General features: G+C 40.1%; 1 protein-coding gene across 7 annotated transcripts in view; it reads right to left on the bottom strand.

Annotated features, from left to right (window-relative positions):
* LOC146662988 (exocyst complex component 6-like) overlaps positions 1-17,829 on the bottom strand; it is a 67,963-nt gene extending 50,134 nt beyond the window's left edge. For 3 of the 7 annotated variants that reach the window (XM_085415564.1, XM_085415565.1, XM_085415566.1), the window contains exon 1: positions 16,885-17,030. In XM_085415564.1, coding sequence (XP_085271690.1) covers positions 16,885-17,030 — 146 coding nt within the window. Of the gene's footprint in view, positions 1-16,884; positions 17,031-17,671 lie in introns of those variants that run through there. The other 4 variants (XM_085415567.1, XM_085415569.1, XM_085415568.1 and 1 more) reach the window with 4 other exon arrangements.
* Positions 17,830-26,105: the final 8,276 nt, after the last annotated feature.

The raw sequence follows: 26,105 nt of genomic DNA, 5'->3' as shown, positions 1-26,105 counted from the left end.
GGGCTGTTTTTGTATTTGGCCAGTAACCATTTTCTTTTTTGTGATCAACATTTTATTGATTTAAAACGGGGTTGGGGGGGGGGGGGGGGGGGGGGGGGGTACAGACATATACAGCACAACTGTAAACTGCAGTAGCAAAGCAAACATTAGCAAACAAGGCATAGGGACACCAGTAACCATTTTCCAGTGTGGTGGATAAGTTCTAGGGGTGGGGGAAAAATCGATACTATGTAGTATCGTGATATTTTGCTTGCTAATAATGTATCGATACAGGGACAGCAGAAATCGATATTTTGTTACAAAAAAGGTTTTCGTGCTCTGACTTCAGAGCATGTTGATCCTTTTTCTGAGCAAGAATCCTGACACTGTCCAAATGTGTTTAACTTGTTTTTTTGGCAGCAATAAACATGACAGTTTACTTATTTTAATTTAAGACATGTTTTATTTTAATTAAGTTTAAAACTTTTTTATTTAACGTAAAATTATATTTTGTTTTAATTTACTTTCAAATTCTTCAGTTGCTGAATGGGCTCCATAGTTTTCATAAATTGCATAGTTCAGAATAGCTGTAATTGTACCAGATGTACCTGATGCATTCAGTTAAGTTGGACTAGACTGTAATACAAACCGTTCAGTTTGTCAACAATAAAACTGAAATGAGAGAAAGACTGAGTGTGAGACTTTGATATTAGATAAAATGAATATTGATAAAGTTTAACTTTATGTTCAGAATCTGAATATTGCAATATATTTTTAAAAAATCGCAATAATATCGTATCGTGCGTTAAGTATTGTGATAATATCGTATCGCGAGTTGTATGGTGATTCAGAATCAGAATCAGAATCAGAATCAGAAAGGGGTTTATTGCCAAATGTTGAGCAGGTTTACAACATTAGGAAATTGCTGCGGTGCTTCAGTGCAAACATAGTGTCATAAATAGCACTTAAATAGACATGAAAAAATAAAAGTAGGGATAAGAATTAAAAGTGCTACGTAGAAAGATATGTGCATGAGCTATACATGAGATATATACATGAGAATAAGAATTAAGAGTGCTACGTAGAAAGATATATACATGAGTGCAGGTGGTGATCAGTGCCAAACATGGAATGATGCAGTGAACACAGCGTAGGGTCATGTGTTAGTGGTGGGGACAGTCATATGGTTATTGTTCATGTGTCCAACAGCAGAGGGGAAGAAACTGTTCTTATGGCGAGAGGTTCTGGTGCGAATGGACCGGAGCCTCCTGCCTGAGGGGAGCAGGTCAAACAGACTGTGTCCAGGGTGAGAAGGGTCAGCTGAGATCCGAGCTGCACGCCGCAATGTCCTGGAGGTGTACAGGTCCTGCAAAGATGGGAGTCTGCAGCCAATCACCTTCTCAGCAGAGCGCACAACACGCTGCAGTCTCTGTTTGTCCCTGATAGTGGCTCCAGCGTACCACACGGTGATGGAGGAGGTGAGGAAGGACTCGATGATTGCAGTGTAGAATTGCATCATCGTCCGTGTTGGCAGGTTGAATTTCTTCAGCTGCCTCAGGAAGTACATCCTCTGCTGGGCTTTCTTGATGACGGAGGTGATGGTGGGCTCCCACTTCAGGTCCTGGGTGATGGTGGTACCCAGGAAGCGGAATGAGTCCACAGAGGTGATGGGGGTGTCAGTCAGGATGATGGGGGGGAGTGGGGCTGTGTGCTTCCTGAAGTCCACAATAATCTCCACTGTCTTCTGGGCATTCAGCACCAGGTTGTTGTGGCTGCACCAGGACACCAGACGTTCAACCTCCCTCCTGTAGGCAGACTCGTCCCCGTCCGACATGAGTCCAATAACGGTGGTGTCATCTGCAAACTTGATTAGCTTGACAGACTGGTGGGTGGAGGTGCAGCAGTTGGTGTACAGGGAGAAGAGCAGAGGAGAAAGAACACAGCCCTGAGGGGAGCCGGTGCTGATGGTCCGGGAGTCCGAGACATTCTTTCCCAGCCTCACATGCTGCTTCCTGTCCGTCAGGAAGTCAGTGATCCACCGGCAGATGGGATCAGGCACATTCATCTGGGAAAGCTTGTCTCGGAGATGGTCTGGAAGGATGGTGTTGAAGGCAGAGCTGAAGTCCACAAACAGGATCCTGGCGTAGGTTCCTGGGGAGTCCAGATGCTGCAGGATGAAGTGTAGGGCCATGTTGATGGCGTCGTCTACAGACCTGTTGGCTCTATATGCAAACTGCAGGGGGTCCAGGAGGGGGGCCGTGAGGGTCCTGAGATGGGAGAGAACTAGGCGCTCAAAAGACTTCATGACCACAGATGTCAGAGCCACGGGTCTGTAGTCATTTAGTCCAGTGATCCTAGGTTTCTTGGGGACAGGGATTATGGTGGAGGACTTGAAGCAGGCAGGCACATGACATGCCTGCAGTGAGGAGTTGAAAATGCCAGAAAACACTGGGGCCAGCTCGTTTGCACAGTGTCTGAGGGTGGCAGGAGACACACCGTCTGGGCCGGGAGCTTTCCGAGCATTCAGACTCTTAAACTGCTTCCTCACATCTGCTTCATGAATATGAAGAGTTGTGGTGGGAGGAGGTGGTGTGAAATCCTCTTTTGTGTGGGGTGAGGAGGGGGGTGTTGTAGGTGAACGGTTTGAAGCTGGTGATGGCTCTATGGAGGGGGGAGAGGTGGGGGAATGAGTGTCCAAAGTGTCTCTATTGTTGGGGCCGTTGGAGGTGTGAAGGCTGCCTGATGGCTCGTCTAAACGGCAGTAGAAGTCGTTGAGGGTGTTGGCTACGAGCAAGTCATCAGTGGAGTGGGGGGTTTTAGGCTTGTAGTTGGTGATATTCCTAAAACCTTTCCACACAGAGGCCGAGTCATTCTCTGAGATCTGCTGCTGCATCTTCTCAGAGTGCTGATGTTTAGCAATGTCCACTTCTTTAGTGAACCTGTACTTGGCCTCTCTGTAGCAGTCCCTGTCTCCGCTTCTGAACGCCTTACTCTTTTCCAGCCACAGCTTTTTGAGTTTAGGAGTAAACCAGGGTTTGTCATTGTTATAACTCACCCTGGTGCGTGATGGCACAATGCTGTCCTCACAGAAGTGGATATAGGAGGTGACAGTGTCCGTAAACTCGTCCAAGCTGTTAGAAGCAGCCTTCATTGTGTCCCAGTCTGTGGTCTCCAAACACGTGCGAAGCTCCTCCACAGCCTCGTTGCTCCACAGTTTTTTAGTCCTCACGACAGGTTTGGAGAGCTTCAGCCTCTGTCTGTACGCGGGGATTAGGTGGATCATGACGTGGTCAGAAAGTCCGAGTGAAGCGCGGGGCACCGCGCGATAGGCCCCACCTCTAATAAGTTCTGTTCTTCTTTGTCTGAGAAATCAATTCTGCATTTTCTGTCACCCCCAGAGTTCAAAATACTGGTTCATTATTATTTTAAAAAACAGATATTTGGTCTTATAGTTTTAAAAAAATCCTTTACTGCCCAGGCTTTTTCCCAACAATTTAAGGTGAAGGGAGAACAAAGACAAGCAATGCACTCATTTTCAAACTGCTCCTTTCTTTAACTGTCAAAGATTTATGTGTGGGTGCTTTTCTTGTGCAGACTTGAGCAGTTAGGCAAAGTGAGAGAGTATCAGCATCTAAATTATTTTATGTGGAACACAGCAGGCTAGTGCTGATACACAGGCATGGAAATCAACTGAAACACAGGTGCACAGGGCTGCTTTACATACACCCACACACAGAAAAATCCCTTTTAACTGAAAACCTAATAGGTCAGAGAATCATTTTTTTATGTATTAAAAGAAAACTATTGAGAATATGCACTGTTGATAAACTGTCTGCTATTTAATTTAAAAAGTCACATGAATGTAAAAATTTAGATATTTTTAAATAGAGTCACTCTCTAAACAGATTTATTAGTTTAGTCATGCAATATGGCTTATGTTTATTGTTTTATTTTTACTGCACAGTCTTCAATAAAATATATGCAAAATATTTTGGTTTGATGTCATTATTGTTACTAATATTCTTTAGGGCTGCAGCTGTTGGTAATTTAATTAAACGATTAAACTATAGGTTATTTCGTTAATTAATCAAGTAATTGGATAAGAAAAATGTTGGTCTTATTAATTAGAATTAGAATTAGAATTAGAATTCAACTTTATTGTCATTGCACATGCACAGGTACAGGGCAACGAAATGCAGTTTGCATCCATCCAGAAGTGCTTTAGTGATATAGATATATTACAATATATATTAGCAATAGTATAGATATGTAAGTATATTACAGAAATGGGTCTATTATGGTATGTTATAATGTACACGGTATTATTAATGAGAAATAATAGATATTGAAAAGAGAAAGAGTCTTTCAAAATGCTCATTGGTTTCCATTTTAGAAACTGCAATCTTTGGAGTTTCATTTTTAGTTTCAGGTTTCATTTGTCAAAAACAAAAACACCAAACCTTTTCTATTACGGGGCAAATTAAATGTTATTCTTAAAGAAAACTTTTTCTTATAAAACGCATAAAACATAAATCTGTACTCTGAGTTTTTGTACACGTTTCAGTCACACAGTCCAGCGGCTCACAGTTTGGTAACCTATGTGCATTTTTATTGGCTTGTGATTTTTCACTGTGTGAAACGATAGAGCAGCTACAAAGTTTGCTTTTCTTCACATCAGACTTTTTTGATCAGGTGCTTTGATGGAGGATTCCTGCTCACATTTTCCCAGTAAATGTTTTAATGGGGATCAAAGGAACAGCGCTGCTGCTTTAGATGCTAGAAGCCTTATTCAAACAAAGCTCACCTTCTCAGTAACGGCTCCGCCCCTTTTATTGCATTGCGTAAAGAGACGCTTGCAAAAAAAATTTATACTTTACACAATTTCATTGAGACAGTATTTATATTATTTCACTTTCAATCTGAAAAATGTTATGAAAACATTGACATAAATATGGTCTGGTGCACACCATGCTTCCCTTTAGACTCACCTCTCTTCCTTCCATGTAAAATAGGACGGCTGCTGTCAGCCTTTAGCAAGCTCGATAATCTAAGCTGTCTTTAATATCTCTATATTTACACGATGTCTGTGAAGGTCATCCAGGTCATCGTAGTCTAAGGAGCTTGGAAAGAAGAGCGTCTGGGCGATGTTCTTTCTTTCAATTTTGCCATTTCTCCTCAACAGCTGTCCATAGTGGACCTCATCACAGCCACAGAAACAGCCATACGGACTGATAAAATATCACAAACAGAAGCAGAGCAAATCAGGATGAAAGTTTCAGCCACCCGCTCCAGTCCCTCCGTCTAACCTCACAGTACAAGAAAAAGAAGGTCGTCGCTTCCTGAGCAAAGATCACAACATCACACGCACACACACACAACAGGTTACCACACAAAGATTACTACACTCCTCAGTGACTCCTACGAAGCCTTAAAGCGAGACCCCACAAGCAGCTACAAAAAGAAAGTTATCACTTAGACCTTGAAAAGGACAAAATCATTGACCATCCGACATATTTCAAAACACTCTTGTACTTCTCACTGTCCCTTCTGATTTTCTTTTCCTGCATCGTTCTTTCTCCCTTTCCTGTCCCTCAGTCATGTCTGTCCCGTCTGTAACAACTGAAAATAAAATAAATAATAACAACAAAGGTCGATCAAATGGACCAATACAGCAAAGCTGTGATGATCCATTTGGCAAAGTAAATCCATCGGGTCTCCTTGTTGGTCTTCAGACAACAATTCTGACGGCTAAAGAACCAAATGGGACAGGCAAAAAAAACCAAAACTCTTGTACACATTTAAGGCTTTTCATCATCTCTCCCCTCCATATCTCTCTGATGTGGTTCAGATCACCACCCCATCCCGGTGTCTCTCCCCGTCTTGCCACCATGGGGAGCAGGGCTTTCAGCTGCTCCTCCACTCTGGAATTCCCTTCCTCCTGATTTAAGAAATATCGCTTCCTTGTCTCTCTTTAAGTCCCAACTCAGAACTCACTTGTTCAAAACAGCTTATCACACATAAACTCTCCACTCTGCCATTTTTAAATGTGTTTTATGTCTTATGCTTTTATGATTGTGTAAACTGCTGGCTTCATGTTGCTTTTATTGTTCTGCTGAGTGCAGTGTCCTTGAGTGTTCTGAAAGGAGCTTTCAAATAAAATGTATTATTATTATTATTATTATATCATTGTCTATACCCAGGGGATGCCATACGCTGTATTTACAGACTTCCTGAGATCCATAAAGGTGTCCCACTCAGACCCATTGTCAGCAGCATAAACTCAGCCACCAAACACCTTGCTGGCATCCTAGCCACCCTGGTGGGGAACACCACATCGAATCAAGAACTCCACCGACTTCACCAACTTCACCAGTGTTGAGATCCCTTCCTACTCACATTCCCCCCACTGTCCCTCTGGGGGGAAACTCCCACAGGGCTTAAATCTGGGACTCTCCACCATTTGACCCTGGAACTGAAGAAGCTTCTTGGATGAGAGTCTTCGAACAACTTCAAGTCCAGACGCTTTTCTTTCCAAGCTCCTTAGATATCTACATGATGTTTATGCTTGAAAAGCAGTAGCAAGTTAACGCGTTAGCTCGTTAGCACCATGCAGCCCTCACACAGGGCGATCCGTGTTAACTCGCTAACGGGGATTTGCCACGTTAATGCGGTTATGGCGTTAACGTCGTATTAACGAGCACTCGTTTTTTTTACATCAGAGTTTGTTGATCAAGTGCTTTGATGAACGACTGCTGCTAGCTTTTTCCCAGTCAAGGCTTTAATGCTGGTTACTGGGACAGTGCTGCTGCTTTGGACACTAGGAAAAAAACCTGTTTTCTATCACTCAACCTGAGCTTATCTTCTCACTAACGGCACCACCTCTTTGCTCTTCGCAGTGTGACTCCAGTTCCACGGGCATCGTGGGCTTAATGTTGTATGTATTCCTGACAACTCATTTCTTAATTGACTAAATGGGGAAAAACTATTTAGATTAACAGACTAGTTTAAAGGTAACAGACACTTAAATTTGGGGCACGTTTCTCCAAAACTGCCTGAACGACTGCATTTCAAACTTTAAAAGTTGCAAAGGTCTGTTTTGAATCACAGATGTGGGTGAAACGTTACAGCTAAATAGAGCTGGGCGATATGAGATTTTTTCATATCACGATATGTTTTTTTCATTTCAGGCGATAACGATATCTATCACGATATAAGCCAAATAACTATATTTGTAAGATTTAAATGTGCCGTTGCTCACAAGTAAAATGTGAAATAATCAGCAGCTTGTTTTTATTTAAATATTTATTTCCCATAATAAGTTCAACAGGGTAGATGTACTTAAGGAACATGAGACTTTTTCAGATAGATAAAGGCAAATATTGCAAACTACACAAAAGGCAGCCGCTAAAGCGTTTAAGTTTCAAAATAGAACAAACGAAACAGACTAAACTGTCAATTCCACTTAGAAACAAAATATTAATTCTAAAAATAAATCTTAGTTTGTTTTACAGAAGAACAGACAAAACTGACTAACTTTTGTCAATATCAAATAAACTGAGAACTAAAAGGAAATTCTCAATCTGTCCTTGTTGTATAGCTGAGCTTTTCAAACAGTTGTAACAGTTACTTTAGTCTGACAAAAGCCGAATGACGAATCAGCGCTTCCAGTCAGAGACTGAGGCTACGTCCACGGGTACACGGGTATTTTTGAAAACGGAGATTTTCCGTTTTCGTTTTAAAAATAATCCCGTCCACACATAAAGGCAGAAATGAAGGAAAACGCTGCTATGAACATGCCAAAGCAGCAGGTGGCGCTAGATTCCTAACCGTGCAGAAATGTTGGCCAATCAGAAGTCTAGAAGCCTCGGTGGGAAAAAGTAAACAAAGCTGGGGCATAGAAGCAGAACCGAGTCGTATGTGTGGACGGACAGTAACTGTGTGTATATGTAAGCATTTAAACACTGCAGAGAGTAGAATTAACAGTAACAGTATTGTAGAAATTCATTTCACCGAAACAATAACGTGGCGCACAGTGTGCATGCACCAGTTTATTGTATTTCCAGACTTGCTTTCGGCACATTTACAGTGCACGCTACTCTGTTTTTTGTCAGACTTGAAATAGCCGAAATACCTTCACACTACGGAACTTCTATGGCTCTTCCGTTCGACAATCTCTCCGGCATTGGAACCATCATCTGTTTTCTCTTCGGTCACGCTCGGTTGATTTTTCTAGTCGGCACACTCATTTCCTCCATTACGCGCTGGCTCCATTACCCGCTGGCTGCTTCCCAAACAAACACACGTGCGGCTTGGCACTTGTGCTGTAGGTAACAAGCCACGCAACGTGACGCTGCGGCTGAGATTGGTTCGGCTCTGCGCTACTTAATTTGGATTGGCTGACCTTTTTTTTTTTTTTTTTTTTTTTTTTTTAAAGAGGACAAGAGCGGCGAGGTCTATCGCGATAGCTTAATTTCTCTATCGAGTAAAAGTTATATCGCGATACATATCGTTATCGTTCTATCGCCCAGCTCTACAGCTAAACGAAACATGCTTTGAGAATTTTTTATTATCGAATTACTCGATGAATCATTGCAGCCCTACACACACACACACACACACACACACACATATATTTTTTGCTGTTGTTTTTTAAACTTTTACTTTGCATATGCAAACAATCTTTTATCTGCTATGTTTGTTTTTGTGCTTGTTTTTTGTTTTTCGAGAGCAAATTTTGGTTTTGGCAGAACTCTTGGCATAACTGGTTATATAAACACCCGCACATGATTGTGCCAAATACATGCAGCTTCTTGACAATAACAGAACTGATAAAGGATTTAAATAAGTCAGAATTTCAGGTGAAGGGTGGGCACAGTGAAAGCGAACGCATATCAAAATATTCAAATTTAAACCGTCTTCCCATTTTTATGTGTGGCATTAGATTACAATAACGGTTCATGTGGCAAACACAACACTCATGACTGTCATAATGTAACGAACTGAGAAAATCCTTCACACACTATGAAATGTTAATGTGTTAATGTTAGTGTGACACTGTTTTTTACATCCCTCGAACAGCACACTTGTTCAAGTCTAAGAAACAACTAAAGATATCATTTAACTCCATAATTTAACACTGTAGATCAAAATAAAAGGAATTTCATTTCCTTTAGCTCTGATCATAACAAACGAATCGAAGGAGTAGACATTTTTTAATAAATATGGCTAAAAATCAGCACAAAGAACACATGACAGGAAACATCAGCACGTCTACTACAGCAAACAGGTATCTGTAGACATGGAGCCTGTAGTGCCACAAGCCTGACTCACCTGCAGAAAATCAGAGTTGTCATAGTTTTGCATTTTCAAACAAGTTTTTATATTTATTTCAGTTTCAGTTCAAGAGTGATTTTTCTTTTTAGTTTTTAAAACTAAACATTTTCATAGTTTCAGTGTTAGTTTGAGTCTTTTTAATTATTAATGTGTGAAGGGCTTATGTCAGAGGCAAGACTTTTACAGATATTAAAATTAAAAACATTTTGTAGACACCCAAAGTATCAAGAAGTATGTCCAATAACCCTTCAACAGTAAAGTTGCACTTTTTGTTTTAGCAAACTAAACAATAAAACCAAGCATATTACCTCAATATTTGTATTTTATTTATTTTAGTTTATTCAAGTTTATAACATTTCTCAGTCAGTTTTTTTTTCTTCAAAATGTTTGGCTTTCATTACAGTTAACATTTTGTAACTATATTTTTAGTGTAGTTTTAGTTAACTATAACAACCTTAGTGGAAAGCAAGCTTTAGCTGCTTGTCTGGGGTCAACTGGTGGTTAGTAATGCGTAACTCAGTATGAGTTACAATAAACACCAGACAAACTACTTAACGAGGACATGAAACACTACACGTATCGAAGCTAACGCACATCATGGAAAACTGACAGTTTATGAAGCTGGATTTCAGAAATAAATTTGGACTTTTATTGAAGTGATTGTCATAATTGCAGAACAACGTGCATCATTGCTAATGCAGGGCACAAAGCTGCACACCTTTCAGCCACGATTTATTTATTTTTCTGATGTTAATTTTTTTAGTTTTTCTTCTTCTTTGTTGTCAGTTTGGAGTAAAATGTTCAATGTTCATGATGCTCGATTTGAGGCGCCAGCATGATTAACGACTGAAGAATGTGATCAGTGGCTTTAAATGCTGCTGTTTGGAGAGTCTTTGACATTTTTAATGAAACAGTTCTAGTGTTTGAATTCACATCTGAGTGTTTCTTAGTTTTAGACTAGTCGGTTGGTCTAAATTGTTTTTAGGAACATTCGTAATTAGAGCAGGGCGATATGGCCAAAAATATTTATCACGATATATATTTGAAAATTTGCGATAACGATATAACTGACGATATAATTGATGCGAGACAAAATACAACTCCACAACATTACTAGCGCAAAAAGACAACCTTCCATTTATTTTCACTTAAACAAGAAGCTGGTTTTTATGTACATTAAAGCTTTATAAAAATGTAACAGTGCAAATGCAAATTCCTTGCTGAAAGTTTAACCAAAAGGCATTTCCAGTAGAAATGGGCTGACATATCCTGAGCATAACCATGTATAATATCCACTGAAGTTAAAAAGAGCTGCTTTGCAACATTAAACTGCAGTGTGCAGTACATGTTTTTCGGACCATAAGGTGCACGGGATTATAAGGCACATTAAGCGAAACAAAGCAGTCAGATAAATCAAACTTTATTAAACTCATTCTTCTTGCTTCCTCCACTTCTGTACCATTGATTCATTAATGTTGAATTCTCTGGCAGCTGCTCTATTCCCATGTTGTTGCAGTATATTAATGACTAACCTCGTATTGTGGATGGATTATCTCAGTTGTTCTCCTGACTGAAGATTGTTCCTTTTACAGCATCCTGCCATGCGATTGCATTTGTCTCTAACCATGAGGAACCTTAACGTTAACTTTTATAAGTGGAAAAGTGTTAGTGTTCGTCCTCCAGCTTCACTGTTTATGTTATGCTAACATAGCTGTGTCGCTAGCGATCACGTAGCACATCATTATATACCAGCTAGCCCAACTTCAGTAACCCTACAAACGTCACTGCTGTTTAGTTTCCTGTCTTCATTTATGTTGGAAGTGATAGCAGAGCTGTACGTTTGATGTTTTTCAGAAATCTCTCAGTCAGAACATGCTATATCATGCTTAGGTAACTAGCGAAACTAGCGAGCTAACTTCCGCTAGCTTCCTGCTAACTTCTAACTCCGTTAAATGTAATAAATTTTGTTTTCATGGATGCCTGGAAGTTAAACTTCATAGTTACACCTGGTAAAGCAGCAATGCTGATCGTTTTATTAAAGATGAAAGAATTTAGACAGTTTTTAACTCTCAGTGATGCTGCAGTGTTTGTTTGACCTGAAACATACGGAGTTTAGGACCCAGATTACTCCCAGATTTAAGAGCATCTTAGTCCGACAAATACGACAATAACAACGGCCGCTTGCATGTTCTGCAAAAAAATGTGCTTTGTTGTGTATCTGACGGACAAACACCAAACCAGTTCCACATCACTGAAGTTGCACCATTTTTACAAACCAATTCTGGTTCCTCAACAATCGGCCATGTGCATGAAAACAAAGGCACTGCGCATGCGCGTTTTACTCATATTCTATGGCGATATTTCATTTTCCTATCGTTGCCTAACATTATACCGGTATTACCGTGAACGGTATAATATGGCCCAGCCCTATTCCTAATACACTCTCACACATATACACACGACCATCTATGATTTGTCTGGAGTTAGGACACATGTAATGAGCTTCATATAACAAATACTTTTTTTAATCTGAGGCAAAGGTTGGTTACATTTTCTCTGAATTTGAATGTCTGGTTCACTCTTGACTTAATATACTAAAGTCCCCTCAGACATGACTTCTGTGGAGCGACAGACTGACCTGCAGTTGGAGTTACTTTGTTAAACAAATCAGCTGCTTCACCTAATCAAATTTAAATCCTCCGCCAGCTCAACTACCAAGGGTGAAGTCAAAGTTCGTATCTGGCACAAGACGGTAAAACCAGGGGCAGAAACATGAGACAAAACAACTACGCTGCCAGTTTATGAGTGTTGGAGTCAATGGAACACACCCTACGGTGTTGCAATGGGAGGACTGTCAGTTACACTGAAATTCTTGCTAAATAGTTTCTGGTCTGGTAATGTGCCAAACATTTATCACACTTATCAACACTTACAGTGAAAGAGAGCCTCTGATGCACGAATCTGATGAGACTACTACAGGAGAAGGACTCGTGCACTCATCTAAATTTGGCCTTTGACAAAAACAGCTCATAATATTACAAAAACAAAACTAATACTGAAGCTAACACAAACTAAACTTAAAAATACATGTAAAGCAATATGAGCAAACCAATTTCATACACTAACCTAAACTAAACTTAAATGAATAAAAATCGAAATTAACTAGATGTTGTAATATACCTCTGTGCTACTCATAGATTCAATTTTGATTCATAGATTCATTTACACAATTTTGTATTTGTGTGTGTGCGCCTGTGTTTGGGGGGCTTGCATTAGAACAATCCTTCAACAAAAGCACTTAATCCTGCTCTACAGGTTAACGCTGGATGGAACCGTTGATAGGCTTCTGCAGCTTTTGGCCGTGGGTCTGCGCAGAATGACAGACATTGCACAGACTCTGCTGTCACAAAATACGCAGTTACTGCAATACTTTTTCATCGCTTTGGATGACAGTTTGCAACAGAAACATCAGCAGTACAAAAGAACCAGCCAAAAGAAAATGGGGTGTCCATTCCTAAACAAGGGGCTTCCTCTGTAGCATCGACACTGTTATGAAAAATCTGATACGGATCAGAAAATTTAACTGTGCAAATTCAAATCAACTTTACAAAAATCACTGATTCCAGATACAAAGGACTCAGCTGCATTTATATTATGAGTGCAACAACAGATATGAAGACAAGCTAAACAGCACACTGATTGATGGACTGGTTCTTTTACAGCACTTTTCTAATTTATCTGCGCACTCAAAGTGCTTTATGCAACTTGCCTAAGATTCACACACGGAGAACAACTTGGGGTTATTATCTTATATTATCTGCTCAAGGATATTTGACATAGACTGGATGGAACTGCTAACGTTCAGATTAGCAGATGACCTGCTCGACCACCTCAGCTACAGCAGCCCCAACTCATTGAACCAAGACTGGACACTTTGTGACCACCACAGAGAGACATCATAATAGCCAGAGGTTTGAATCATAAGAACTGCGTGACTGTCATCTGGTGTGTGTCACTACGTATGATGCAACATAACTGGTGTTTGGTACTAATATTAGTAGTTATTTGTTAGGGCTGTGCGTTATGACCAAAATCTCATATCCCGATATAAAACATTGATCGTCCCGACAACGATATAAATCACAAACATTTTACATTTTCTGTAAATTCTGTGAATCTCGGGCAGCTCGACTTGCATGAAGTGTTTTCAGCTGGGCGTCGTGTACCTGCAATCGAGTGTTACGTTAATTAAAACAGCCATAATTTTGTTTGTGAGTATCGATTACATGGCACGCTGCGGGAAAAAGCCTGTTCGAAGGTTTATTTTTTAACATCTGACGGCTCTTTTTAGCTTCTCGTCCGTAAACACACTGCATACAACTTCACGTGATTCAGTTTATTTTGAAAAATCTCAACAGGATCTTCAGCTTTATTATGAAAGGTTTATGTGGAAAATAAACAAGCGGACGGCGGAGCCACGCAATGGTTTTACCGACGTTGTTGCTAACGACAACGCATAAGAACAGTCGCTTCTGCGTCCATAGTGTGGTTATTTTAAATATAAGAGGAAGAGAGAAGTTAATTCCACAGTGACCGTCAAATCCTTGAAAAAATGTTGCTGTAAACAGTTTATTTTGTGACACCACAAAACAAACGACAGCGTAAAATGAAACGACAGACGTTTTCTTATCATCAGCCGATATATATCGTTATACTGAACAACCCTATTATTTGGTACTAGTTATTTTGTGTTTTTGTACTGCACTTTGGTCCAGGCTGCTGTTGTAATTAAATGTGCCATATAAATAAGTAAATGATAACTCCCATATTTATTTTCTTTAAGTGTTTATTAGCCTTATATAGTTGTAAGTGTTTTGATATTTTTATATTAAATATATGCTGTGAGCCTTATATTGCTATAGTTTCTATTTCATTGGCATTTGGCATCTTATGTTGGGCCTTTGGTCATTTTGTTATTGAAAAGTGTTTTAGATTTTATACACTCATGTTTTATATTTACATTGCTAGTCACCAAGTGCTTTTGATAATTTAACTGAAATGTAAAAAAGAAACAGTACTTTCCATGTTGTAATTATATAGACTATTCACTGAATTTACAAAAATGCACTATATTATGATATACAGTGGGTAAAATAAGTCTTGAACACGTCACCAATTTTCTAAGTAAATTATTTTGAAATGCTGCTTACTTGAAATTCTCACCAGATGTCACTGTGTATATCGTTATCGGGATAAGAACTGGCTTTTAACAGGATAAGAGATTTTGGTCAGGGACAAAGAAATCAGCCAAAAGATTATGGACCACCATATGCAAGAACAGGGTCCTTGTTTCTTCTAGTATGTTTACTGTGTTATCTACAAGAACGTCAAAAGAAATCTTGCATTATAGAATATTACTGATCAACAGAACCTGCAAGATTACACGAGAGGAAAGCAACCACAGCCATTTCTGGATCTAACATTTGTTTTTGGTGCGCACACACATAAGTTCATGCTTTTGAAGTTAACATGTATGTGAGGGAGCAGCTACACTGATCACTACTGAACTCATAAAAATGGATGGCAGGCATTTTTGGACGTTGGCTAGATTTTAATTTCAGGTTTAATTAAAGTATGATTTGCAGAGACGACAGTTTATTCTCTCAACTTTCATCCACCCATTCCATCCTGGAGCCTTTCCCAGCTGTCTTGGGGTGAGAGGCAGGGTACTCCCTGGTCAGACAACCAATCGCACTCACATTCACTCCCACATCCACACCTATGGGCAATTTAGTGTTTCCAGTTAACCTATCTCCACTCAACTTTCTATTACATCAATTGTTTTGGTGGATTAAAGAACGCTGTGTTAATGAGGACATTACTAAGAATGCAGGAGTCAAGCCATTTTACACAAACTAGACTAAACATGTTAGTAAAATTATTAAAAGTCATAAGAACCAAACAAATATGATAACTGTTTTAGCTGTTCCTGTGTGTCTGAAAGTGGGACATTACCTCCCCAGTATCTATTTTGCATTCTTTGTATTTCACTTGCACAGTATGTATTATGGAGGGCGGCCAGTGCTGCCTTAATGGTTAGCATGTTTGCCCCCCTGCTTCACAAAAATGGTCTTGGATATTTGCAATCTCAAGCAGGACAACAGAATAATTATGGACATGACGCCCAACACTAAAGGAGACGTGCCCTCCCACCTAGGAGCAAATGCACTCCGAAACAAGTGAATCTATGCTAGCACAAAAGAAGAAGACCTTGTGAAGATGCTGAAGGAAACAGGTACAAATGTTTCATTGAAACAAATATGCCAACATAACCTGCATTCCTCAGCAAGGTCAGATTGTCTTTTTTATCTACAAAAAAAGACATAGTGAGGACATGTCTTTGCCTAAGTCCTCTGGTTTATCCTTAACGACTGTTGTACTGACTGGAACTACAAGGACGATGCTTTCAGGCTGGCACAGCTCCAATGGTGATTTATAAGACTGAACATGAGTGCCAAGTGGTAATGTTAATACTGGAGTAACTGACTCGCTGTTACCATCATGAAAAGAGAAGTCAGTCCACCACACAACACCCAGTGTTTATGACTCTGTCCACTGAGCCATATAATAGTCCACACCCAGGAAAGGCCTATGCACTGCACCAGAGCTGCATTTGCACGTGTTATTATCCAGGAAATATTCACTAATATTAGCTATAAGAAAAATCCCGTTTTTAGCCCGACCCTTTCAATTAGTATTCTTATTATTAGTAAGCTCTACAGTAAGCAAAGCAAACCCCTATGATCACTGACAGCACGTCACTGTCATTTTACAACACCCGACCAAGCTGCCAAGAGATGAAGAAAAGACAGCGTCACCCTAGAGATAAGAGATGAAGACACGCGCTGAGAAAGCTAGATAGCATTGTTACCTGGAGGGTATACACTCATCACTCTCCCCAGGTATGAGAAACAACCACGGCCTACAGGCACGTCTACAGGACAGGTGTGACAGGTGGAAGCATTCAGCTAATGTTATTCACTGTGGCCTCGGAAGCTACTTTGGCATCTAATTGCCTAAAATAACCAGCGCGGTGTGTTGGGGAACGTCAGGCTGAGCAAACCGGCATCCTGTGTCACTACTGTCGCCCACATAACACAACACCACAGGGTCAGTGTTCTTATCCGCTCGTGGCATTCGTTTTATTTCAGCCAACAACTATCCAAAATCGTTACCTGTTAGCCGTTAGCTAACTCAAGCTGCACAACGACGTAAGGATGTGAAGTCCCACAGCCACACCCACAAATGATGTTGACATTTTTGACAGGTCACTAGTCATCCATCCTTACACATAACCTAAAAGATTACCTCACAGTCACTGCTGCTAACACGACAGCTAGCCCCATTCCTCATTTCAACACTATCTTGACTGTTGGCTAAAATAGCCAGCGCTAGCCTGCTACTGGGTAAGGCTAAGCTAGGTCTTAAACAAAAGGTGTGATCATGTAATACACAGTGAAAAACACAGGACCTATGTTGCTAAGGGCGTTTTTAGAAGCTATATATTCTTACCGAAGAGTCGGACCGACACAAGCTGTGTCGGTGCTTTCAATTTCCTGTAAAATCCGCTCGTGCTCCGTTATGCACTCCAGGGTTTCACTGTCCGCCATGATTGTTATGTGCATATTACGGCTATCACTGCAGCTACAGCGGAGCATAGGTCAGTGTGAGGTCCGGCCTGTGGGAGGCGCACTACGGTCGTGTTGACCCCGGTGATTGCGGCTTTGTTTCCGCATAGCCTGTGCCTGGTTCCTCAAACATTGTACCACATGGAAAACCACACGGGTTTTGACTGTTTATGATCTTATCATAAATACTGTATAGCGAGTGGTTTGCATGGTTAGCAGTAAAAAACAGGAAAATAATTTGTACTGTCATTCACACGGTACTTGTAATAATAAAGATGCCTGCTATCAAATGAGCTTTAGTGGCTTCTATTTGATTCATCTCAGTTCTGCTGTAGATACATTTTAAATAACAACATGCAGAGGAGGCTATTTACATCTTTATGGTTTGTTTGTTTTTTTTTGTTAAATCAAGATACAATTCTGGTAAAGCCTGACAAGTGATACACACTGACGCTAATAATACTAAGCTTTTTTCACATTAAATGTCTGTAATTGAACTCACAGTTTAATCAAAGCAAACACAGTTTGCATGTGTCCGCTAGCTTCTAAGTGCGTTTTTTCCTGGTCTTGGTATTAAGATAAACCAGCGTTTTAAATGTTGTAATTTAGCTAAATCAGTCCACCTTCAGTTGTGTTCAGCAGATAAATCTTGGGTGTGTTTTGGAGTTTACCTTAAGGTGGTTCCAAGAGGTAAGTCCACAGATTCCAACTCTGCAAAAATATTCCCAAAAGCCTTCTTTTCTTCTTCTTTGCTTTCTGCTTGGCTTTGACGAGGCGGCTCAGGTAAAGCAGCATAGATCCTGTCACTAGCCATTCTCTCTTAGTGAAGTATGTCTTGAGTATGAAGACTAAAAATCTGTACGTGTAAGAGAGGATTTTTGTGTGTGTGTGTGTGTGTGTGTGTGTGTGTGTGTGTGTGTGTGTGTGTGTGTGTGTGTGTGTGTGTGTGTGTGTGTGTGTGTGTGTGTGTGTGTGTGTGTCGTGCAGGACACCTGCTGTGGTCAGCAGAAAAAAGGGTGCAACAGGAAAAAGAGACCTTGTGATTCACTGAACTTTGAAGCCAACAAAACTAATTTCAGCAGTTCTGTGTTAGTAGCTGTGGCTTTATTCACCTCTGAAAAGTAAAACCACAACCATCAAGCTGCAGTTGATGTTGCAGATACAGGGCCTGATTTCTTAGTTATTTGTCACACATGAATACTGATCAAAGTGTAATATTATAAAGAGGAAATACAAAAATACAAAATGCAGTTTGATGATGATTTTATCTATTATGGAAAAAAATCTGTCCAAACCTCCCTGGCCTGATGTGACAACGTCATTTTGCCTAAACCTAACACAGAACTGTGATCACTGGAATTTATTATTATTTAATAATAATAATAATAGTATTAATAATATAATAACATCCATGAGGGGAAACCACTTGTTCAGTGACCTGTAAACCACAGAGCTCCCTTTTCTGTCAGTTTGTTCAGTCTGTTGTTGTCAGCAGCCTAACAACTAACTGACAGAAAAACGTCTCCAGTATCTGCTGCGCATGTTAAAGAAAGATAGACTTCCAGTTCAGCCTGGCCTCAGAGTGCAGAGGTGGCAAAAGTACGTAAGGAGAAATACACAGACTTGATTCAACTTCTTTACTGAAGATTACATAAGATTAAAAAGATTAAAAATTATAACATGTCATCTGTAAATCTGCAGTTTATCAAGTGTCACGAGCAGTCATTACCTTTAATATAACCTCTCTTGTTCCTCTCATGTCTTTTCTTACATTTTTCTCCATCTATGATTGAAATTTGCTCTCTTTCGTTTCCCTCTCTGGAAATCCAACATCTGGACCGTTAGCAACACACTTTGTGACAAACTGTAGTAAATAAACCGTAGTAAATGAGCACAAAAACAATTGAACCTGCTTAGCTATACCATACCGTCACTGCCATTATATTATGCTGCTATTCTGTCATTATATTAATGCTGCTATCCCGTATATATCGTACTTACTATTGTTTGAGTACTTGCGATTATTTTATTGTACTTTTTATATTTTACATTTATATTTATTATTTATCTTGCACCAAGGGAGTGGCACTCCAATTTCGTTGTACTCTGTACAATGACAATAAAGGCTATTCTATTCTATTCTATTCTAAACTGCGCATGAACAGTTTGTGTTAGGGATGCACCGATACCGATACTGGTATCGGGTATCGGGCCGATACTGTAAAATGTGTGTGTACTCATACTCATAAAAGTTAACCGATACCATGAACCGATACTAACTTATTTCATTAATCAGAGGGTGGCTTGTCATTTCTGTTGTAGTTCTTTAGATTGGCCACTAGGGGGACATCCTGCACTAAACAGGCACAGGTTAAGCGAGTGAGACTGGCGGCTTCAGATAAAAAAGAGAAACTGGAGGCTGCTGTAGCTAGGCTAAACAAAATGTCAGCAGTGTGGACCAGAACAGCCAACTTTAACTCAGGTTTTGGAAAAGCAATGAAAAATGTCAAGAGAAAATCCACGGGCAGTTAAAATAACACAGGCTCTGACTCATTTTATCGCTCTGGATGACCAGCCAATGGACCAGCCGTGGAAAACATAGGATAGCACCGTCTTCTCAGCGTACTCGTACTCGAGCTGCGATATGAAATTCCCAACCGCCCATACATCAGGGAGATAATGGTGCCAAAACTTTCTGAAGAGGTAAAGACAAGCAGTGTGTGCGCGATGTCAGTCCTCAGTTTAACGGCACACTGATGATTCACGGGCAGATGAGGAGTTTGTTCGTCAATGCCAAATACTTTCGTTATTTTGTTTGTTCGTTTACAATATGGACACTCTGCAATAATTTAAACATTTATTTTATTCTCAAACCTAATTTGTATTTATTTTATTCCAAACAGAAGTGTTTATTTATTATTCTGAAAGCTCGAGACGGTGGCAATAGTTCAGTGATATTTTGTTAAATTACAATGTGGAGACTCTGCAATAATTTAACAGAAGTGCTTATTTTTCACTTGAAATTTTTTTGTGGTCATTTTTATTAAGATTTTATTTTTTATCGGCAGAGAATAAAATAAAATCTGTCTTCCAATTCATTGCATGTATGTGTGTGGTAGAAGTATCGGTTTTTGTACTCTGTATCGGCAAGTACTCAGATCCAAGTATCGGTATCGTATCGGTTTGAAAAAATTGGTATCGTTGCATCCCTAGTTTGTGTGTTTGCTGATGTTTGTTGATAGATAGAAATGTCAAACATAACAAACGTTACACCCTGGACTCATTCCTCTTCTGTAGCACTAGCTAGAAGCTGGCTCCAACATAGCTGCACTTGTTCCGTCCACTTTAACCACTGAGTATAAACACTAGACGATACCGCTGAGCCTAAAGTAACTAGCCTGTTTTCAAAATGTAAGGAGTAGAAAGTACAAATATTTGTGTTAAAATGCAGGGAGTAATAGTGAAAGGCTGTCAAAAAACAACTAGTAAGTAAGTATTTCCAGTAAGGTACCTGAAAATACCTGAGAAGTATTTGTACTTTGTTACTTCCTGCCTCAGTCCATGTGGATGTCCAGGTACTTTTACTCCTCCACCACATTAATATTATGTCTCAACACAGACACAGTGTATGTGTCCTCTTCCCTCTGAGGTTCCCTCACAGTTCCTCTGGTTTTATTCACATTCAGATGATTTCTCTCAGGCCACTTCACAAAAAAATCCACTAGTGTTCTGTAGTCCCCCTGGATATCAATTATGATCAGGTGCAGTGTGACGTGGGTGGTAGGATAAGGTGGGAGGCTGGGCATGTGGACCCCCAGTATCGCAGAATGGTTTTTGGGATGTGAGCTGGAGCACTACTGACTAGATGTAGTTTGTCTCACCTCCACAGGTACCAAGGGTTTTGGAACAAAAGTCTGGCAGATGGGACTCTGGATTTGTCCTTTTCTGGAGTATCCGATGGTGTTAGGTGCTGAGGGGATGCTTTTGGACTTCTGTCCTACACAGACTGCAACATCTGATCTGAGGCTGTATGCTTTGGACACTTGGGTAAAGAGAGCTCCCTGTTGGCAAGACGACAGGTTTAGATGAAGGTCACCCTGAGATGCTAAAGGCTCTGGATACTGCCTTGGTTGACATACGCCTTTAATGAGATGTGGAGGTCTGACACAGCGCCTGTGGACTGGCAAACCAGGATGGTGATTCCCATTTTCAAAAAGGGGGACCAGAGAGTGAGCTCCAGTTGTCAGGGTATTACATGCTGTTGGAGAAGGTTTGTTCCAGGAAAGGAGGTCAGTTGTTGAAACTTGGACCCAGGTGCAGCAAAGCAGGTTCTGTCCTGGTTGGTTCGTTTGGCTTCATCAGAATGTGACCTTCACTGGAGTGGTTTGCAGCTGAGCCTGGTTCTGCCAGACGTTTCTTCCTGTTAAAAGGGAGTTTTTCCTTCCCACTGTCACCAAAGTGCTTGCTCATAGGGGGCATCCAACTGTTGGGGTTTTCTCTTTTCTCTCTGTATTGTTACAGGGTCTTTATCTTACATTATAAAGCCCCTTGAATAAAATTGAATTGATTGAAATATGTTGACAATAGCCTATTTAACAATATAAGCAAAGGTCTTGCACATTAAAAACAACCTAAAACAAACAAACATTACTTTTTTGGCAGATTGTCACTTCTCTGCGCTGCACTTGCAGAAGAGCAGCATGACTCCTAACACTGTGGATGCTTTTTTCTTGTTTTTTAACTAAACCTGACGTGAGTGTTTATTGAAGCACAGTCTGACAGTTGGTCTGTTTACCACATATAACGTAAAGTCCACAAACTTGTCAGACTGGCACACCCTTAGGGCTGAACGATATATCGCATTTGCGATAATATCGCGACATGATCAAGTGCAATTTTCTAACCGCAAAGGCTGCGATTATACTGCGATTATATTATACAATTCATGGGCTGCATCCTCCTGAGGCCGCATTTGTAGACCGATTACGTCACAGCGACGCGCCGAAGGCTGTCCAAATTACTACCATATCCCAGAATTCATAGCGCGGCCCAGCCAAACTCCAGTTTCCAGCAATGGCGGCCGCTACTAAGTTTTAAAATTACTCATACTAATCTTTCTGGGTCACAAAATAAACTTTTAACATATTTTCAGGCGAGAAAGTAGTTGTGTAAACATCAAATATCTGCTCGGTTTATCAAGATATCCCATATTTGCAAAAGTGCTTCGACGTTTTCAGAGGCGTCTGCTACCCACCAGCTCGACAGCTAGCCGGGAGCTCGAGGGTTACTGATGCGGCCGAGAACGGCACAACTCCCGGCACATCATTTTCAGATCACCGCGGAGTTTCGCTGCTCGGGTTAAACGTGATATATAAGTCACTTAGACAACCTAAAAATGTTATTGTTGGGCTTTTTTCAGTGTTTTGTTTGTTCGTGAGTAAATCGGTTTGGCTGAGATTAAAGTTATTAGATTAGATAAAATAAAACTTTATTAATCCCCCGGGTGGGTTCCTCCTTGGTTTTCACACAGCTGACTAAACGTCAAACAGAAAACTTATTAAACAGAAGTATGAGACAGTCGAGAATTTACACCAGTGTCTGGTTATATTTTAGATAGCAAGAAGCAGACGGCCGAGTTTATTAAACTCCACCGAGACAGCGGTGACGCTAATCAGAACTAGCCTTCTGATTAGCTAATCAGAAGGCTAGTTCTGATTAGCTAATCAGAAGGCTAGTTCTGATTAGCTAATCAGAACTAGACCGTCCAATTTCACGCCTTTAAATTTTAAAGGCGTGTTTGTGTGTGTGTTTATACAATTGCTATTATGTTTGCACTTTATGTGTAATGTTACTGACTGCAGAGATCAGTAAGATGTGTGTATTTTTTATTTATTAGTTTTATTTATTTAATATTATTTTTTAATTGAATGACTGTCTAGTAGTTCACAGATGTCGAAAAACTGAGTGTGGTAAAGCCACTGATTTTGTTTATGTATATTTCTGCAATCTGCACATTGTACTGACTTTCATTTTAATGTTTACACCAGGGTTCCTTGTCAGCACTTTATGCTCAGATGTTTGTAAGCTAAAAATAAACTATTGTGTATGTTCAAATATACTGTTGTGATTGAAGAAGTTAAATAAAAATGTCAGTCATCAATTCATGCATCACCTCATGTCATCATAACAGAGGTCTGTCTTCCAGGAAAGAACAGTTTAAAATTAATGTAATATAGTATTGGCCATACTATATGATGTATTGCTTGTCTTTGTTTAATAATACAGAAGACAAAGACCTTAAAAAATAATCGCATATCACATCGCAATCGCAATATTGGGGCAAAAAATCGCAATTAGATTATTTTCCATAATCGTTCAGCCCTACACACCCTTTAATTAATGTGATGGCAGTTAAGTGTGGCACACATACACCACACCACCTCTCTCCACAAGTGCGCTCTGGAAACCATGTGACCAATAAAAAAAGGAAAACACCAAAACATGCAGCTTACAGGTGTGACATCTGTTAGGTTAACGATAAAGAGCCTGTATTAGATGTTACAGTTTTTTACAGATGCTAGGACACATGTCTCAATACTTAGGTCACGTTTGCAAAACTCCTCACACAGTGAGCACAACAGAAGTCTATGTGGGCTAAACTGAGGACCAGTTATCATTGTTTTGGCACAAAATGCATTCAATGACTACATCTCTCAAATTTCATGAATTATCTTCTCACTCAGACACAACAACTGCCAAAAATCTTTGTACGGACAGGACATTTTGCATGTGCTTACATACTGTTTTCAAAACTGTTAAACTTATGGCCAAAACAATAACACAATGCAAAACTTAAAAAGACAGCAAAATGCAACAGCAATATTTTATTGAAACATATTTTAAATCTAAAAATGCAGTTTAACCAGCCACAGCTGATTCTCATTGTAGATGAACATCTGCACAGGTGTTAGGAGGATTGTGTGAAGAGTTTTGCAAAAGTGACCTAAGTATTGAGAAATGTGTCCTAGTGGCTGTAAAAAACTGTAAGCTATTCTTCCCTGTGCATACATGAATCATAATTTCCCCATAAAAGTTTCTCTTGAATGTTTGCATTTGTTCACACCACAAATAATATGGTTCTAATTTTAAGCTATGGAGGCTTTAAAAAGTATGGATTTGGCATCGCACACTGTGGAAACATCACTCAACACTTCATCACAGTGACAATGTAGCAAAATGAACGTTCTCAGATACTAATGTTACCTAAAACTACACAGTGTAAATGTAAATGACTACTGCATTCTATACAAATACAAGGACGTGTGTGTGTGTGTGTGTGTGTGTGTGTGTGTGTGTGTGTGTGTGTGTGTGTGTGTGTGTGTGTGTGTGTGTGAGTGAGAGAGAGAGAGAATATTCTAATGTTTAAATGTACTGTTTGATTGCAATAATAAAACTCAGCTCAAATGATTATGGTGTGTGGATAAACACATGGTGGCACAAAAGTTACCATCTCTTCTGAATATTGTGGGCAAGGCAACAGGCCTCGGTCAGCTTACACAAGAACTTTCTATTTCCTGCTATTCTTCTTGGAATTGACTGGCCCATTAGGGCCAATGACATCTTCACAAAAGCCACGACTATGAGTTTCCTTATTACCCAACCAACACCAAGTACTGGGTCACTCTCTCTCTCTCTCTCTCACACACCAGCAGTTGCAAGAAATAGCTTGATATTACACAATGGAACTGAAGAAAGCAAACATGAACATTTAAGATGACAAATGCAGCTTAAACCCTCTCACACACTCACACACACACACACACTCACACACACACACACACTCATACACATTCACACACACACACACACACACACTCACACACACACACACACACACACACTCATACACATTCACACACACACACACACACACACACACACACACACACACTCACACACACACACACACACACACACATTCACACACACACACACACACACACATTCACACACACACACACACACACACACACTCATACACATTCACACACATTCACACACACACACACACACACACACACACACACACACACACACACACACACACACACACAAACCCATGGCACTGGTACTCTATTACTTTATGAGTGACTCTTGGTTTGTTGCATTAACACATTTGAGCACAGCAGGCAGAGACATTAGTGCACATCAGTGATCTGAGTGCAAAAGATCCCATTGTATAAGACAACAGCATATATTTCATCTACACCTGTTTTGAAACAACAAATACTGGCAGCCAGAGACTTTCTTGACTTAAAGATTGTTTTCCCTTGACAGTAAAGCTGTACTTGTTGGTTTCCAGCACAGTTTCAGTGAAGTTTTTACATCGTTATCAAACTGAAATACTGACTTGTGTTCATCGACAAACAATCTTTGTGAACGTTGACATGAAAAAAATTGACCATGTTTATATGTCCTGAGTTTAAAGTTGCATTTTTCATATATTTGTCATGTATTTATGGTTAAACTCACAAATAATTTCCATTGCTAAACTCTAAAGGGCTGCTTATAAACCTGCCTCAGACTAACTGTCCTAATATCGTTCTGAATGGTCCTTCCTGGAGGTGGTGTGTAGTCTTCTCATTGAAACAAATGCCTGACAAATCTCAGTTTTCTTAAAGTACATTTTAAACTTGTGGTGGAAACCTGGAGTGTGTGGATAACTCACCATGGAGCACGGGCCTTGGATCTTCAACACCTAAAACTACAGAACTCGCTCACAGTGAGGACTCATCAGGAAAGAAATGAATTGCTTCAGTAAATATCAGTTGAAAAGCAGCACGGCTGCATCAGAGTGCAAAGGAAAGGGACTTGAAAAGGAGAGAAAACAGGAAGAGAGGAACGGATGAGTGTCAGCAGCGATATCACATTCTGCTGCTGGCCTTTGAATGTCTGCTTGAACATCCTCCCTGTCCTCTAACTCTGTGTGCAGATCTGTGCCCTCGTACACCTGGCATTACACAGCATCAAAATAGGCTTGAATACCTCAAAGTAACAGGAAGTGTTTAGAATCATATACAATATTATTAGTAGCAGTAGTAGTAT

This window comes from Rhamphochromis longiceps, linkage group LG8 (genome assembly GCF_057381845.1).
Source record: "Rhamphochromis longiceps isolate RC_006_pf linkage group LG8, R_longiceps_female_GT1.1, whole genome shotgun sequence".
NCBI classification, from domain to species: Eukaryota; Metazoa; Chordata; class Actinopteri; order Cichliformes; family Cichlidae; genus Rhamphochromis; species Rhamphochromis longiceps.
This window is presented reverse-complemented; position numbering and strand designations above follow the sequence as displayed.